The sequence below is a fragment of the Physella acuta genome, unplaced genomic scaffold, assembly GCF_028476545.2.
Source record: "Physella acuta isolate Inbredline_101_S28 unplaced genomic scaffold, ASM2847654v3 ptg000125l, whole genome shotgun sequence".
In the NCBI taxonomy this organism is placed as follows: domain Eukaryota; kingdom Metazoa; phylum Mollusca; class Gastropoda; family Physidae; genus Physella; species Physella acuta.
This window is the reverse complement of record NW_026731644.1, coordinates 123,894-143,444: the sequence shown is the minus strand read 5'-3', so window position 1 is coordinate 143,444 and position 19,551 is coordinate 123,894. Positions and strand designations below refer to the sequence as shown.

General features: G+C 40.1%; 1 protein-coding gene across 1 annotated transcript in view; it reads right to left on the bottom strand.

The window, feature by feature from the left end:
• The window catches only part of LOC131934977 (metabotropic glutamate receptor), an 83,996-nt gene extending 67,135 nt beyond the window's left edge, over positions 1 to 16,861 (bottom strand). The window contains exon 1 of the mRNA XM_059291253.1: positions 16,769 to 16,861. Within this exon, the coding sequence (XP_059147236.1) occupies positions 16,769 to 16,861 (93 nt within the window). The remainder of the gene's footprint in view (positions 1 to 16,768) is intronic.
• Between the last annotated feature and the right edge of the window lie 2,690 nt (positions 16,862 to 19,551).

Genomic DNA, 19,551 nt, shown 5'->3' with positions numbered 1-19,551 from the left:
ATAGTTGACATCTAACATTTTTTAGAACCACAAATAGTTGACATCTAGAAAGTTTTAGAACCCCAAATAGTTGACATCTAGCAAGTTTTAGAACCACGAATAGTTGACTTATAGCAATGTTTAGAACCCCAAATAGTTGACATCTAGCAAGTTTTAGAACCACAAATAGTTGACATCTAGCAAGTTTTAGAACCACAAATAGTTGACATCTAGCAAGTTTTAGGACCACAACTATTTGACATCTAGCAAGTTTTAGAACCACAACTAGTTGACATCTAGCAAGTTTTAGAACCACAAATAGTTGACATCTAGCAAGTTTTAGAACCATAAATAGTTGACATCTAGCAAGTTTTAGAACCACAAATAGTTGACATCTAGCAAGTTTTAGAACCACAAATAGTTGACATCTAGCAAGTTTTAGAACCATAAATAGTTGACATCTAGCAAGTTTTAGAACCACGACGTATAAAAAATGAGAACATGAAAACCTCATGATGTTTCGATTTTGTTCGGAGTAGAAATTGAAATAAATTGACTAGAAAACATATATATTTTAAATTACTCTAAAAAGGTAAACAAAATATTAATGGTAGCTGTATAGCTTTAGTTTGTTTTATTCGAGTGCTAAAAACGCATTACTTATCGACATTAATAATTGACATTTTAATTATACGGTTGACTACTATAATTAAATATTTCTAGCATCAGTCCCTGAGGCTATTACTGACATACTTTTTATTACGATCATTGTTGACGTACGGTGATCACGTGAGTTGATAGGTGACGTACGGTGATCACGTAAGTTGATAGGTGCCGTACGGTGATCACGTGAGTTGATAGGTGCCGTACGGTGATCACGTGAGTTGATAGGTAACGTACGTTTAACGTCTGCAACTTACAGGTAAACGATTGAGGTATCAAAGATTAAACCTGACGGAAAGTGTTTCATGCGGTACTCATCTTTTGATTATAAGTAAGATTACATTCCTTATACAGCAGCAACACACGACGCCAACACAATCCAATTTAACTGTGACTTCAGCAACGTTATTAGATCTAAGTGTAGCTCAGTTTATGAACGTGCAGGTTTTGTGTGACGTCAGCGGACGGATCAGGTGGGGGGGGGGGGGGTGAATATGACTATCATGTACAATAAACACATCTGTTGGGGGTTTAACAAAACGTCATAGCTATTGGTCAAACATAACTTGAACTCTGGATGTTTCTGATACTTAGAAATGCATGAATTAGACCAGGGGTGGGAGTGTGTGTGGGACGACGTGAGTGTATCACCACCCCCCCCTCTTTAAAACTGTGTCAAAAGTCCTCCATCGCCCATCCCTCACCCCACCCCACAACAGTTTGTGTAGAAGCCAAAGTCTCCTCAATCGTTTCTTTAAGACATCTCGGCTACTGGCTAATCTTCTCTCTCTTTAACCCTATCACTGAACCCCCCCCCCCCCACCCTGGCTCCCCACTCCTTCCCCTCCCTCCTCCTACATTGAAGGGATTTGATTCATTGTCTTCAGGTCTGATTAGCTTTAATTAGCCTCGCCCTGTCTGACCCGACCCTACGGCCAAGCCTCAGGTGCAAATATTGGCAGGTCACCGCGACCTGATTCCCCCCCTTCCCCCCCCCCCCCCCCCCCCCAAAAAAAAAGCGACCAGAAACTTTCTGCCGACAACAGTGCATCGCCAATGTCAGGGTAGCTTCAGTGACGTCAGCAGGCTTAAAACATGTGACGTCAGGAACAGCATGTGACGCCAGAAAGTTGACAAAATGTGACGCAATTAAGTTAACAACGAGGGTAAATCAGCTATGACGTCAGTAGGTGTACAGCGAGTGAGGTCAAAGTTTAGACCGTAATTAAATTTATCAGAGCTGAACGTTAAACCCAGGTGCAGACGGCTAAACTTCACGCCTCATTAAACACAATCACATCTCATCATCAGCCCTAATTAGTGTCGGCACCTCGGGGTAGATTTTTCTGGAACATGCAATCAAACCAAGTCACACAAACTCATCCAATTAAACCACGTGAAAAATTTATCCAATCAAACCACGTGACACAAACTCATCCAATCAAACCACGTGACACAAACTCATCCAATCAAACCACGTGACACAAACTCATCCAATCAAACAACGTCACAAACTCATCCAATCAAACCAATTGACACAAACTCATCCAATCAAACCACGTGACAAACTCATCCAATCAAACAACGTCAGAAAATCCCCTCTCATCTTTTAGAACATCTAATTTCCTTGCACTGTACCGCAGACTCTAAATTTTCTTTTTAGAATGGTTCTTGTCAGTTGTCAGTGGCCCATGATCATTACTGACAACTGACATGGGTGCTGTCATACGGGTCCAACAATTAGCCTAATAGGTCTACAGAAACGATGCCATATAATGCTGGGTGATCTTCCTTTGTCTGCTGCTAGCCGTGTCAGCTGATAATGAAGGAAACCTCACACCCAGCCCGCCATGAGGGGCCACCACCGTGATTCTGTTTTTATGTGCTTTATTGTACGACAAAGCTTACATCGGATTAGCGAGCCTGTCTCAAATATAGTGACGTCACAGTAGCAAGCCTGTCACAATATCGTGACGTCACATCATGGAACCGTTGTCACAAATATAGTGACGTCACATCAGAGAGCCTGTCACAAATATCGTGACGTCACATCAGCGAGCCGTTGTCACAACTATCGATGCCAGATTTTTTCCCGCCCATCTTGCATTTGTTTATGTTTGGCTACACGAGCGGAAACTGAAACGTCGGGTGTTATTGGCCTGTCTGCTCGAATGACGTCATAACTGGGCTATTTTCTAGCCCAGAGGAGGTAATGGAAAGCTGGCGATATGCTGGCGTCTGCGCTTTAGCAAACAGGAAGTATTGGCAGGCTATTTTCATATTTCCATTCTTGTAACAAATAAAATGTAAAACACACAGACCTACATACGCACACACACTCTGACACACACACACACACATATATATATATATATATATATATATATATATATATATATATATATATATATATATATATATATATATATATATATAATACTATATATGTGTGTGTATGATTGTGGGAAAACTAAAATTTTACGAATATCTGAGCTGTATTTTATAACACGGCCTGAGCTTTGATACAGAACGTCAAACAAATACAACAGCTTCATCAATACATCCCATAATTTCAGTGTTCTGATCAAACCCTCTTTTTAAAAGAGGCTTAGACTTTATTTTTACAATCTGGCGTCATTTAACAAGGGCTTTTTGTTTTGTTGTTGAGAAGATAATTCCCCCTGTAAAATGTTAATTGTATCGAATGATGTTGTTTGTGTTGTTTATTTTTGTGCGGGTTTTTATGCCCTTTCTCTGCCCTTCGTGCACTCATATTTAACCCTACAAAACTGCAGATAAAGCCGGAACATCACGTCAAAAACCGTCAGAGAAAAGCCGGACCAGCCATGGGTTTGCCAGGTTATTCACACCAACCAATCAGATCAATGCTAGAGAAAACGTAACCAGGTCAAGGTCGTGATGAACCAAGGTCAGCCTGACCAAACCAAAAACTCGTTAACTTTAGAGTCAAGGTGAGGGATGTCTGGTGACCGCTGACCGCTGACAACCTAACACCATGACAGGTGGACAACCTACAGGTCGGCTGGCATATGATAACCTGGTCCTCACAACTAGTACCTGGCCACATGAACTCTGGCCACAGGTGGACTCAGAGCTCACGACAAATGGGACTGATTCATTTAGAGGTCATACTGGTAGAGTCACAGTCAATTAGAGGTCATATTAGAGGCCAAATTTTTAAAGATAATTAAATTTAACGGCAATACATACATTTAGGTCATACTTTAAAGACTCCATTAATTTCGATGTCATGCTCAAGAGGACATTTTTATTTAGAGATCATGAAACCCAGGTATATTGCAGACAAATTGCAGACAACGTCGCCCTATAAGGGCAGGTAAATTTAATGGAACACTTCACCACACAACAAAATTGTTCTATTCTGTCAGCTGAAAGGACGGAATAGAAAACCAACATCTTTCTTCTAATTAGCATTAGTTTTTAGGCACACACCAAACATTTTATTTATTCACTCTACAACCAGATTAACATTTGGTTTTGCTGTACATTTGTATCGTTTGGTTCACGCTAATAACCGTAAATCACCTAACTTTATAAAACACACCAACAATCGTAAATTACCTAACTTTATAAAACACAACAACAATAGTAAATAACCCAACTTTATAAAACACGCCAACAACCGTAAATTATCCAACTTTATAAAACGCGCTAATAACCGTAAATTAACCAACTTTATGAAACACGCCAACAACCGTAAATTGCCCAACTTTATAAAACACGCTAACAACCGTAAATTGCCCAACTTTATAAAACACGCCAACAACCGTAAATTGCCCAACTTTATAAAACACGCCAACAACCGTAAATTGCCCAACTTTATAAAACACACTAATAACCGTAAATCACCCAAGTTTATAAAACACGCTAACAACAGACACAATTTGATAAGAAAATTAAAATAAATTTGAACTAGGCGGAATACGCAGTTTAAAATCTATTCTGAGAAAAAAAAATCAATCCATTTGCTTTTCTGAAGGAACAATCTGAATAGAATTGAAATTTTTTGTATGCCAATGTTGGGCTCAGCTTCCGTATTGACAGAAACCATCTAACACATTTTTTTTGGCAGATTATAAATAGACACGATCAGAAAATGATGTAATCTTACATTTCGACGATTTAGATCATCGATTTGCAGCATCGATAAAAATACAGAAATACATTTTATAATTCATAGTTTTATTTTAAAATTTATTTTCGAAATGTTTGAAGTTTGAAAATTTAGCTTTTGTTAAAGGCAAAATGGTAAAACAAATTCGAGATAATGAGCAAAATTAATGGAAAATATATTTAATAATGTTAAACTAAAGCTTGCTAACTAAATATGTTTTTAAAAGTTATAGAATAATTGACTGATGTAAAATAAGTGATAAATTAACAGAATCAAGCCATTAAACGGGTAATGCGAAAAAAAAACAACTTTAATCAGCGCAGATTTCACTGCACATTTTGTCAACGGACGCACCGCAATGAACTCTGGGATTTATCGTCATCTGCTGTCATGGCGGCTTATGCCGGGTGTGACGTGTCGTCACGTGATTTGATCAGCGTCCAGCAGACGTGAGCCACACCTGGGCTGACGTGGCGGGAACATGATGCCCGCCTAATTGAGTGCCACTGCTGTCCGGGCACCCATCCATCACGCAGACGACAGGATGCGCGCCAATTTTAATCTGCGCGCGAGAAAATTTCATTCCCCAATTCCGCCATTTTTTTTCTACGTATATTTTAAATCTGCCTGGGACGGTTATTTAAGGGAGCTTGAAGAAAATTGGATGTACGGTGTGTGTGTGTGTGCCTGTGGGTGTAAGTGTGTGTGTGTGTGTGTGTGTGTGTGTGTGTGTGTGTGTGTGTGTGTGGGTGTGTGTGTAGGGGTGAGTCTAAATTGGTTCAGCCATGGAGGGGTACATGTGTACCAATGGGGCACACAAAAAATATTTCTTGACGATTTTCTCTTCCCCGGTTCTCGTGTTGCCATGGTTCCACCCCCCCCCCTCCACCAGACAACACTAGAGATGATCACGTGGTGTAGAAGATTCTCGAAAGACTGACCCGGCCACACGTAGCCACATTAGAGATGTCGGGCCATGCGACACAAACCACACCCTCGACCCTGCCCTAAATCAAGACCAACTGATGGATGACACAACTTTACTCACCTGCTGGGGGGGGGGGGGGGTAGATGTAAGGTGGGCCTAGCTAAAAAATGGCGGACCAACCCGGAAGTCGAGGGTTAGGCCGATACAACCAAGACGTCACGTGGACAATGGCGTCTAGAAACGAGTCAACAATTACCACGTCAAGAAAGATTAAACAAAACCGGAAGTAAGGAGGGCAGAACTGATTGACATGGCAAGTGGCCCATTTCCCGTCCTCCCTGTCCCTCCCCTGGCCCTCCATCCTCCTCCCCTGGCCCCCCACCGTCCTCCCCGGCCCCCCACCGTCCCATTATAGGCCCTCCACCGTCCCATTCTACTGATGGTTTGTTTCAATTGAAGACGGCCAACAAAGTCAATAGGCAAGGGGCAGATTTGTTCCAAGTTGAATTTTTAGTTTGATTAATTAAAGTCACAATAAAATAATCGATAGCCCTCCACCGCTGAGTGGATTTTGAATTTCCTCTGTGAAAAGTGGCAGGGGACGGAGAAATGAAATTAAATTGTGGAGTTGAACACTTGAAATCATGTATGTATAGATTTGTCGATATCGCACACGTTGATTAGACTTGGAGGTATAATACATTTTTTTTAACTTGAAAAAGTGAAGGACTATTTCAAACATGACATTTTATAGCGGCTGATGAAGTAGACTTAATCAGTTTCTGTGAACTTATCAATATAAATTAGTATCATTACTAGCAAATTTTACATTTCTAGGCTAATAGTTATGTTGTGCTGATTCGCTAATTAGTTGTGTCGGGTGATTGTCAGCTAATCGGTTGATAGACCCACCTACACAACTGATAGAAGCTCGCATGTGAATAAACTTTGGACTTAACTTTCAAATTCAGAGATATTGACGTTACTAAACTTTTTGAAATCACAAAATTTCCTACAGACAAACAAGTCTACAAACATGTCTACAAACATGTCTACAAACATGTCTACAAACATGTCTACAAACATGTCTACAAACATGCTTACAAACAGCCTGAGATCGTTGGACAGTTTATCCAGTACAAACAACCCTCCACCCCACCCTCCATCCAATTCTACCCCACCCCACCCCACTACCAGTACCATTACTACCATGTCGCCGTTATACTGCCGGGTCTCCCTCAGTAACAGGAAATCTGTTTGGGTCTGTTTTGGGAGGGGGTGAGGGGGGGGGGGGTGAGTCGAGAAACACGTCTCATATACACTTTTAAATTGAGGGGGGGGGGGGGGCAGGATGATGTGGGTGGGTGAGGGGTAAATTGAAAAAAAAAAAGTAAATTAAATTTTGTATTTCAACCCGGGGCTATAGGAGGGCGAATCAAAGCAATCGTTCTGCGCATGTCTCAACCAGGATGCTGGGCAACTAAAGCGGAAGTAGAGTTATAAACTGGTGTCAGATGTTTGCCTACTATTTTATGGTTTTGCTACAAATAGGTAGAACAAACCTAAAATATTTCTGCTTAATGCATATGTACTAGTTGAAATACTTCTTGAAATACCACCCAAAGTGACAAAACCATTTCACATTGTGGAGGTCAGAGGGGGGGGGGGGGGAGTGCTACTCACTGATGTTACTAGGCAGCTCTAAAAACCATTGTATGTCTGATTTAGTGAACGCGGCTCTTCTAACAATTGTAAGTAAACACTGTTTTAATATCTAAAATATTGATTCAGTATTTTATTGTTTAATTTTTACTTTCTCGTATATACGAAGTATAGAGAAAGTACTAGGCATGCTGCCCAGCTTCGCTTAGGCTTTCGAAAACATTGAGAATTTGCATGCTTAATTAATTCGCCCGAGGGTCGGTCTACGACCTCAAGAGTTATGAAGAGGTTCCTCCGTGGACATTTTTTTTCGATTTATAGCTCATATAAGGTACCGGTCAGTCGAGGTCAGTTTTGACCCCCTCATCGTAGACTTTTCGGCCAACCGGCCCCCGTGTTCTGTCGCCCCAAGGCAAGATCCTGCCAAATTTGAAGCGCCTGCGGCGCCGGGAAGTGCCCTATCGGACACCCGACAATCTAGATCTAGATTCCTAAAAGAATTTTTTTTTTAAGTTATGCCCGAGCATAATAAAAAAAAATACCTTAACCAAGTTGACTTGGTGTGTCTCGAACCCGCACCACCTGCGTGGTTTATAGTACACTAACATCTCCGCTATTTAGGCACCTTATAAAATACGGAGAATGAAACACGTATTTTAAAATCTTAACTTACGCGAATATGCATATTCTTTCAAATTAAATTTTTTATCCCTAATTAGCCAGTTCCAAACAAAGATTTTGTATAAAATAAATAAGTCTTGAAATAGTTTAGTCCTAATATAGAAATTTATTTTTGGAATTGATTTTAGAGAAGTTAGAGTCTAAATCTAGATCTTAGCGTCTACGTCTAGATCTAGTTATTGCGTAGATTTAGAATTAGATTTAGTCTAGATCTAGAATCTCTAGATCTAGAATCCAAATACATAAAATAAATTTTATGAGTTTAGGCCGGAAAAATTGTATTGTATACATTTCATAGTGTACGTAGATCTAAATCAGATTTGAATGAAATAGTTCATTTCTTTTTATTCAAAACACGGCAGATGACGTCATTAGTTAATGTATAAGCAATAGTGACGTCACAGTTATATGCGTTCTTTTTCACATTTATTAATGCTTTTCCGGTTGCATAAATAATACTGTTTCTCTACATTCGAATACGCCTTTATTTTTTATTTTTCTTCTTTAACTAAAATTGTGGTTATACATTTAAAACATCTAACATATTATTTTCAACAAAAGTCCGTATAAAGGTATCCATATATCACTGCCGATTCTGACGTGATGTCCGGCGAAAATATTTTGCGGACAGACAGAGAGAGAGAGAGAGAGAGAAGAGCGCACATGGCTTTTTATTTATTAGGATTGTAATCGTGCACAAAAATCAATTGAAATTTTAACAATTTTCACCGTATTACACCTCAGTCCTTCATCACATCCGAAGTAAAGAGGACTTATTTTAATCGGGCAAAAATTATCAATCCAGATTTATCAAAATTAAGAGGTTTTATGCGTAATCCAGTCTGAAAAATTGGGCTTTGCAATTCTGTCCGTATGTCTGTGTGTGTGTGTGTCTGTGTGTGTGTCTGTCCGTGTGTAAACACGATAACTTGAGTACCGTTACAGCTAGGTTGATGAAATTTCATATATAAGTATTTAATCAAAATCGTAGATCCGTATCAACTTTTGAGCGATTTCCGATAACCGGAAGTGTTACTTTTCCTACTTTGAATTTTTCAAAAGCCTATAACTTGAGTACTATTTCAGATAGATAAATGAAATTTCACATGTAAGTAAAAGATCTAATTCTCTACCTTCTGTTAAATTTTGAGTAATTTCCGTTGACTGGAAGTAGTACTTTACGCTACTTCCGATTTCTCAAAAAACTAATGTAAATTTTAAAAGTACTAATAATATTGCGCACCATTATGCGCTTTTTTATTTGGCGTTCACTTGGTGTGCAATTAATTTGTCTACGAGATTTTATTTTATTTTTAAAACTTTAAGTATTTAAAATAGATTAAAAATCATGTCTATAGCCCGAGTTCCCATCCCCTGTTATTTTATATAAGAATATTCGAGAAAGTTTAGGGGAGATCACTCCCGGTTTATTTATTACTATAACTACAACATATCTTTATAATAATAATAGCTTAAAGTAATAAAACAAAATAAAACACTTTTGCTTAGTAAAAGGGTTGTTCGCGAATTAAATCTTTGAAAGATTTAGGATTTTGAAGCGGAACATGATCAACTCCGATGAATACCTGACTTATACCTGTGTGACCTACTTAGGTCTTATTTTTTTTTTTTTATAATTTAGTTTTGGTTCGTGTAATCGACCTTTGGGAGAGTTGTACAATCACTAGTACTTTTCCATCACGTCATGTGATGAAGTTTTAAATGGTTATTTTGAACTTTAGTAAAATTCCAACCATTGGTCTTACGACATTGGAGTGACCTCCCCTGGTTTCTCAAGGATTTAAAAACCCTTAACGCAGAGGCTCGTGCCAGCCTTTTATGAGACATCTTGAGAGAGAGTGTCATGTGTGTGTGACGCCATTTTGTGTTACATAGTTTGTAGCGGCAGTTTTTCTCCTATTATAGGTGTTTCTCGTGCCATTCAGTGTTTCCAATATTTTTCCTTAAGTTGTATTCTCTCACCAATGACACACCTGTGATATTTGTAATCTAGTCTAGTGATTTATTTCATTAACTGTAAGTTGGCTGTCAGTTTTCTGTTGCATTATTATTTACTCTTAGTTTTTATATTATTTTGGTATAGACCAAGTGCCATTTTAATTCCTGTACACAAATTAAACGGTTTTTGACAGTTTCTCCTAGTTGTGAGTCACATGAGTTTAGCGTGTTTATACCCCTAGATCTTATTAACCAGCCCACGTTGAAATTTGTTGTGTTCTCACCCTCTTTAGTAGACCTCTGTCATAACTACATCAAAACGAACCCGGGGCGTTCGCTAGATCTGCGGCTGTCAGAATAGTGATCGTAATACCTGACTCAAGTTAAAGAACGACTGATTATGTGATGAGCACAACATCCCTCCGTATGCCGTAGTCAAGAAACAGATGAACTCTACTTCATCTACCTTAATGATCGTTAGGTCCAGAGGCGGAACTTTTATTTTGTATGTAGCGGAATAGAGTTGGGTGTATATCTTAGACGTAGACCACTACACCAACACCGTCAGCCTTAGCTGTCATCTCTGTGACTTGAAACATGTAAACACATGTAATCTACTCCTTTATCCGTCTACAAATCACCATCCCCCCATCACCATCTCCCCATCACCTGCTCCCTATCACCATCCCCCAGCATCATCTACCCATCACCATCTACCTATCTCACCATCACCATCCCCCCTTGACCAATATTTGTGGTCAAACAACCGGAAGTGACCCCACGGCACATTGACCAGCGACCACTACTGGTCAGACGAGCTTGTATTGTCCACCCTGATGACCTTTCAACCCGATTAGCTTTTGGTCTGGTCCAGCCAATGTCCGAGCGATGACGTGTGGACACATCAGGTCATTGACCTTAAGGTAAACAAACACCTTGGAAACATCTTGACCACAGCGGTTTTAATCGGGCGGCATTGCTGGGATTTCGGTAATGGTGGAATTTTCTCATATGGGGGGTTTTGGTAGTGGTGGAATTTTCTCATAGGTGGGATTTCAGTAATGGTGGAATTTTCTCATAGGTGGGGTTTTGGTAGTGGTGGAATTTTCTCATTGGTGGTATTCCTTATTGTTTGCATTAATTTGTAAAGATTTCCTGCAATTGTGTCACAAAATTATGTGATTTTCTTGGCTTGTGATTCAAATGTTTGAATGTCCCATTGATGTTAATTTTCTCATTTGTAGAATTTGATTGTTTAAAGCGTTTGTTGTTTGTGTTGTCATTTTGTCTATGAATGAATTTTTGTTGGAGATTTTCTTTGATTTGAAGAAATTTAATAGGTTAGGATTTGAAAATTGGCCTGTAAATTAATGTCATGGACACAATCATGTGTTATTTGTTTTTCTAAGACCAGCGTGACAAGGATGTGACGTAACTAACACCAGCGTGACAAGGATGTGACGTATCTAGCACCAGCGTGACAGTGATGTGACGTAACTAACACCAGCGTGAAAACGATGTGACGTAAACTCCATAAAACTGTCACGTGACACGAGACCACACCATCGCCTGACGTCAAACTGTCGACAGCTGTCAAACGACTATCGTGTGACTCTAGAACAGCGAAGTCAGCCATGAACATCCAAACACGTACAACGATGTTCGCAATTAGTAATTTAGAATTCCTGTTAACTCGAGTCAAGCTTGATCAACATAACACCCCCACTAGCAACATCAGTCTATTTAGCCTTCATGTATTTGTCCAATACAGTTTACATTTGAATCGATAATTATTCTCTAACATCAAACACGAACGATATTTGTTTCTGCTTTTATTGTTACTGTGTTCACAAACAATCTTTACCCCAAACACGAATTTATTTTTTGCAAAAAAAATCAATTGGGTTCTACACTCTAGCCATTGTTTGAGTGCCTGGGGTGGTGATGTGGGGGGGGGGGGGAGGGGGGATGGATCTGAAGGAAGGCTGACGGGGTGGGGGTGGAGCCACAGGAAGCCTGACTTGGGAGAGGGGGGTGTAAGCCCTGTGATTGACACTAAAGTCTAGGATAAATGCAAGCAACGCGTGCGCACGCATACACCAAAACTGTTACTTTGTCGCCACCGATGTGTTGGCGTCCCGCACGCATACACCAAAACTGTTACTTTGTCGCCACCGATGTGTCCAGGAAGTTATACATCTTCAAACGTTTCACATCACGTGACCGCCTGCTTGGGATAGATGTGGCTATTACACCGTCCATGAGATCATAAAACATCATGCCCATTTACCACTTGAGAACTAAACTGAACATTTTTATACATTAAAATTGGCCCAAATATTCCAAATATCCTGCCCTTGTTTCATTAATTACATTTTAAAAATGTCCATTCCAAAACACTTCAAACCCTGAAATCTTTAAGAAAATAAAAATGATTAGAAAGAGTTTTGAAGCGTAATTAAACTTTTTTTTTTACTATATACTTAGCCAGACTGACATACAATTTAAAATGATGACCTTCGACCTGAAAGAACTAGCAGAACTGGACGGACCTGTTTCAAGTAGGTTCCCACCACGAGTACCTAGTTAGTGTCCACGCTAGTAGTGTCCCCTGAGTTGAACAAATTAGCCAAATTACTCTCCATTTCACAGCGGCGTTGGAAGGGTTAAGGACCCGGATAGACTTTCGTCTATTGCCACATACACAGCCTTTGGAGGTTTCGACACAATTCCGTTAAACGGCCACCTACTATATTGCTGCAGCTATAATCTGGACTTGCTGGGAATTGGTTGAAGAAAGGGAAACGGTGTTAACAGTAGCAGACGACGAATGGTTGGCAACTTTTTGACTGTCAGTTTGTATTGTGTATTTATCGAGATAAGTAATTAGCTAATTGCAAACAGTTTCAATTGGCTAGATGGAGTGACTATGCGTTGCTAACGTTGTAATTAGGAAGTAGCCAAATACCTGACAGAGGTCATTAGCCAGTAATTATCCCATCTAATAATTATCCCAAGTCCTTTTTTTTTGCCTGGGATGAAGCAAGCTAGGGGTGAGCTAAAAAAATGAATTTCGATCAAATTTGAGTTGAACGGATTAGCTGTATGGCCATTGGATGATCGCCATGTTGCCGGCCCCAGAAAATCCTGGCCATATGACACGTGTCACGCTCTTAACATTAGGGGCATAATTTGTGGCCCTTGGCCCAGGAGGGGTGGGGGTGGGTGGGGGGGGGGGTGGCACAATTTGTGGCCCTTGGGTGGGCGGGGGGAGGCACAATTTGTGGTCCTAGGGCCGTAGGGGGGGGGGGGGGAGACACAATTCGTTCACATTGAGTCGGGGAGGGGGGGGAGGGGGGGATGCGGCACCATTTGTGGCCTTTGGGTGGGGGGGGCATAGTTCGTGGCCACTGACGGCGGGGGGGGGGGGGAGTTACCCTAAACCTAAACTTACAATTCATGGCCATTGGGTTGGGTGGGGGTACAAATCGTGGCCGTTAGTCGGGTAGGGGCACAATTTGTGGCCGTTGTGAGGAGGTGAGAAGGTTTAGAAGATTGGTTTCAGGTTTTTAATGTGAGGTAGATGTATGTCAGCGACAATTCACATTGGAAAGCTGTTTATCGGACAGATAATAAATGTCGTCATCATATTTTCTACTGTTAAGTTGACTGTCCGTCCCTCTATTATAGAGTTGACGGGCAGTTCCTCTATTCTAGTTTGAAAACAACACAATCTTTTTACCCTCCTCATTAATTGTGTTTGCTGTCGACAACCGCCACAGGCAGTGCTAATTATGCTAATTATGCGCGGATATTTTTGTCAACTTGCCAATTTCTTTTAAACACCATTGTTGAGACCATCCTTGCTTCTCTGACTTTTTAATGCACCCCCCCCCCCTAAATGGTGTCACCCGGTGCGGTTCTCCCCCCCCCTCGCTACGCCTCTGCACACACCAATCATCACAACTATCAGTCAACATACGTAAAACTCTAATGGTAAAATGTTCGATTTCTTCTCTAACTTCGCCAACGGACATTCATTGACTAGAACATTTGTTGACTTGACACTGATTGACCAGAACTTTTATTGACATGAGTCGCGCCTAACTGCGGCAACAAACAACGGACCGGACGTAATAGAAGCTATCGTTTGAAACACATAACAATCTCTGATCGTCAGATACTAGCGTATGACAGAAGGAACTCACAGGTCGTAAAGTTCAAAGCAAATATCGACCTGTGTTGAGTATTCACTTTGACATTTAATAAACAAAGCGATTGATGAAAAATTTACAGCTGACGTCAAAATCACATGAAATGGAAGAATTTTGTGCAATCCTGTGTTTTCAGTCCGTGTAAAGAGACGTCATTACGATGTATGAATGGAATAATTTGTCAAGCGAAAATGTGGTCTTGTGCACTGAGCTGCTTTACTGAGCAAACAAAATCTATCAACAAATCAGAAGTCGTGATCAATGGTGGCACATGACTGCGTGGGGGGTCGGGGTCTAAGTGAAATAAGTCATAGGGATGGGCGACACTGTTCTATCTTGATGTCGTTACATGTACCTGTACACCTTTAGATGTACCTGGTATGTTTAGATGTACCTGGTATGTTTAGATGTACCTGGTATGTTTAGATGTACCTGGTATCTTTAGATGTACCTGTTATACTTTGATGCACCTGGTATCTTTTGATGTACCTGGTATCTTTAGATGTACCTGGTATATCTTTAGATGCACCTGGTATATTTAGATGTACCTGGTATCTTTAGATGCACCTGGTATCTTTAGATGTACCTGGTACCTTTATATGTACCTGGTATCTGTAGATGCACCAGAGCATCAGGTGTCAACATCCCATGATATGTCAGCCTAGAGGCTCCAGGTTCCAGTACTGTTCAGACCACCGCCCCCAGCCCTGCCCGTGTTGCCACCCTACACGCCACGTCACAGTGTCACGTGAACACAATGCTCGCGGCCAGAGATCACGTGATGAGGAGTACACGCGACAAGTGTGAGCCAACAAAGGTCAAGGCCAACTCCAAATTAATTTAATTTCTTTTTGCCTGGCACAGCTGAATAGCCCCTGATTTTTTTCCCAGCGTGAGTACCCTGGTGATGAATCGGGCAGATGAGGCAGCTGCTAGTGGCATTGTGTGCCCTGGACAATGCCCTGTCATTTCTGCCCACCCTTGCATCCGGGCATTTCTATCCACCCCTAAACCTCACACAATTTTACACCATCTAGTTCAAAATATACGGACTTTTAGAGAAGTTATCTTTCCAAAAAACTGCCCATCTATATATATAAAAAGCAATGTATGTCTGTGTGTGTGTCTGTGTGTCCTTTATGCATTACTACACCTCTCATCACATCGCCGTGAAACTTTGGGAAGTTGTTGAAAATATTCCTGGGGAGGTTTCTGCGAAAAAAAAAATTTCAAATTCGCAGGGGTGGCGCCCCGACGGGGCGCGATTTGTTTTTTTTTATATACGGTATATAAAAATAAAAGTCGATTTTGGTTTGGCATCGTTCATCCGTTAGCCATGAGACTTTGGGGAGTTCATTATACCACTCTAGGAAAGGGTTCTGTAAAAAAATAACTTTTAATTTCGCAAGGGCGGCGCCACGGGAGGGTGCGATTTTTCTCTATATACGGTATATAAAAATAAAAGTCGATTTTGGTGTGACACCGTTATCCGATAGCCATAAGACTTCGGGGGAGTTGATTAGAACAATACAGGGAAGGGTTCTGTAAAAAAAAAATCCTTTTTTCATTTCGCAAGGGCGGCGCCACGGGAGGCTGCGATTTTTCTCTTTATACGGTTTATAAAAATAAAAGTCTATTTCGGTTTCACATCGTTCATCCGTGTACCATGAAACTTTGTTGAGATGATTATATCACTCAATGGTAGGGTTCTGCAAAAAAAAAATATTGTTTAATATTGCAAGGGCGGCGCCCGCGGGGGGGGGGGGGGCGATTTTTTTTCTCTATAATAAAAAAAAAACTCGGATGCGGTTCATCCGAGTGACATGAAACTTTAGGGAGTAGATGAGAACACTCTCGAGAATATTCCTGCGAAAAAGAAAACTAAAGTTTCTTATGGGCAGCGCCATACAGGGTACAACTTTCGTCAATACACGGTTTGGCGCCCAGAGTTTTAGAGCGACGATGTTGGCACTTGGCACCGTTAATCGAGCGTCCTGCATAGCGAGTAAGGGGTACTACTATATTCAGCGGTAAAACTAAAACAGGCTTCTTAAAATAACTTTGTAACGAGAGGAAATCCTTCTGTACAGTTTCGTCACCTTGCCAAAGATGAAAAAATAACTTTTTGAATATGAGGAGCCTACTGTAGAGTTTCGTCACTTTGCGAATGATGCAATAAGCATCTATTATTAGACAATCCAGTCAGAAATTGAGATCAAGCATCTAATAATAGACCATTAGTAACGCTAGCATATAGCATCAGTCCCACTGATATTTAAAACACGTCAAATAATTTTTTTACATGTTAGTAGTATATTAGGTCACTTTTGGAGCGTATTTGGGTGGCGCAAAGGTTATATAGCAAAATACTCGGATCGGGATGGACAATGAGATATAGTAAAATACTCCCTAGGGTGGCGCAAAGACATATAGCAAAATACTCGCAGGGTGAAGGGTGAGGCGCAGGGTGAACAGGGTGGCGCAGGGTGGCGCAGCAGCCTGGGACAATGAGATATAGTAAAATACTCGCAGGGTGAAGGGTGAGTGGCGCAGGGTGAACAGGGTGGCGCAGGGTGGCGCACCCTGGATGGACAATGAGATATAGTAAAATACTCGCATGGTGAAGGGTGAGTAGCGCAGGGTGAAGGGTGAGTGGCGCAGGGTGGCGCAGCAGCCTGGGACAATGAGATATAGTAAAATACTCGCAGGGTGAAGGGTGAGGCGCAGGGTGAACAGGGTGGCGCAGGGTGGCGCACCCTGGATGGACAATGAGATATAGTAAAATACTCGCAGGGTGAAGGGTGAGGCGCAGGGTGAACAGGGTGGCGCAGGGTGGCGCACCCTGGATGGACAATGAGATATAGTAAAATACTCACCCACCCTAGGTAAACTTTCTTAAAAATTAACGAAGTTCAAGTCAAAAAGAAGTTTGATGAAAACTGTAATACTAAAGTGAACATGGGAAGGTAATCTGCTGCAAGACTAAGATATATATTCGTCTTCCTTCTAGGTTCATTGTCTTTTTTGGTTGAGGTTAAACATCGCCCTGTTTTCAAATATCGCGATGTACGTCACGTTCTCTCCCGTGATTTTGATTCCAGTCATACCTCTTATACAGGATACCGAGTTACATAACTTTCAGGGACAAGTAACAAAACAATAACACATTAAAAAATCACAAAAGGCCATATATAATAAATTTTTATTGAATAAAAACAACCCCATCGGTCTACAGTCTAGGGGAGATGTCACATTGTGTCTACTTGTCTTTTAATATAAAAGTAAGAAAGTGAGTTTCTGTGTTGGGTGTAAGGAGATGTGTGTGAGAAGTCATCCTATGGGATATTCGTGTCGGTCGCTGATGTGTCATCTGGTAATGTTTTGATGTTGTGTGGTATTTTATAGTGGTTCGTTAAATTATATTTTCTTGTAAATTCTTGCAAACATTCTCTACATGTATGTCTTCGTCGTCTGTGTGCCGTATCGTGATGTCGTTTCAAACCATGTTTGCAGGTGAATGCATGCTCACATATGTCACATGTATAACGTATCATGGGTAGGTCGTCTACAGGAAAAATAGTGGTGTGTGAATTAACGTTACTGTCGTTGATAGTCTTTACGCGTTTGTTGTTTGCTATGTCGTCATACATCGTATGTCGCTTTAATGGAATAGTGTTGGTCATGGTACGAGTTGTTTGGATCGCTGCTAGGGGTTGCATGGTTTGTCTGTCGGTCACGTATAGTGGTTGTGGAGTTTGTCTATCGGTTGCTGATGGGGTGTCGGTCGGTGATGTTTGGTTGGTGTGTGTTGTTTTACAATGTCTTGTTAAATTGTCAAGTCGTGTAAATAGATTCCCGCATGTTGTACAGAGATGTCCTTGTCGGCGGTGAACAGAGTCGTGATGTCTTGTCAAACCGTCTTTGCGGGTGAACACACGGGGCGATTGTTAGTCAATTCATGAACAAAAACACTTTAAATCTTAGAGAGCTTATAGATGGGACCGATCTTAATTTTCCTACAAATTCTGGTGTTAGTATGAGTCGCGTCTGCTTTGAGCGCCTGTTGAGTTTACAGGATGAAATTTTAAAAGCCTTTGATGAATTGGAAAAACGTTAATAAACAAATAAAATATAAGAAGACTTTTGTTCTAATTTAGTGTGTGTGTGTGTGTGTGTGTGTGTGTGTGTGTGTGTGTGTGTGTGTGTGTGTGTAGCATACGCGTACTAGAAAACCAACAAGGTAATGTCCGGTTGCTCAACCTAATTACACCACCAGCTGTCGCACAACAGCTGTTGCATAATGACCTATGTACTTCCCGGAGCTAACAAAGCGTTCGGTAAAATCGATTAACGTGGTAACAGATGTTCCCACACTTAACGCTGGCTTCGCGTTAATTACCATACCTCCCGGTGGGATCGCTTCGCGAACCCACATAAATCAATGACGGGTGTCAAAAAATTTAATTAGGTGGGCTATCAAGTTGATGATGGTCCAGTGGGTGTGACCAAAATTAACTCGGACAGTGTACGGTCCCTCACAAAAAGAAAAACTTTGCTGGTGAATCGATACGTGCCGGGTGCCATTAGCGAGTAACAGGTGTTGTTAATGTATGTTATTCACAAAGTACACGCTAACGCACCCCTACCCTCAAACCCCATCATTACTCCCCCTCTCATCCACCAACACCCCTATCCGTTTACTATTAAACATACATACAAGTAAATAAACAAACCAACAAATTAAACAACAAAGAAAAGAAATAAACAAATTTAAAAAATGTAAAATCAAAGAAATAAAATTAAATTCAAACTAATAATCAAATTAAAATAATTACTAATTATAAAATAAAATAAAATTAAAAATAAACAAAATAAAAATAATTAAAAAGTAAACAAATAATCAAATTACGTAACTCGTTAATAAAAATTACACAATATAAACAAAGTAATCAAATTAAATAACAAGTAAACAAACAAAATAAACAAACAAAATACAAAGTAATTAAAATCAATTAAAATTTAAAATTTAAATTTAAAAATTTAAAAAATTAAAATCCAATTACGTAACTAGTCAATAAAAAATTACACAATATAAACAAAGTAATTAAATTGAATTCAAACTAATTATAAAATAAAATTAAAAATAAACAAAATAAAAATAATTAAAAAGTAAACAAATAATCAAATTACGTAACTCGTTAATAAAAATTACACAATATAAACAAAGTAATTAAATTAAACAACAAGTAAACAAACAAATTAAACAAAATAAAAATACAATCAAAGTAATTAAATTACGTAACTAATTA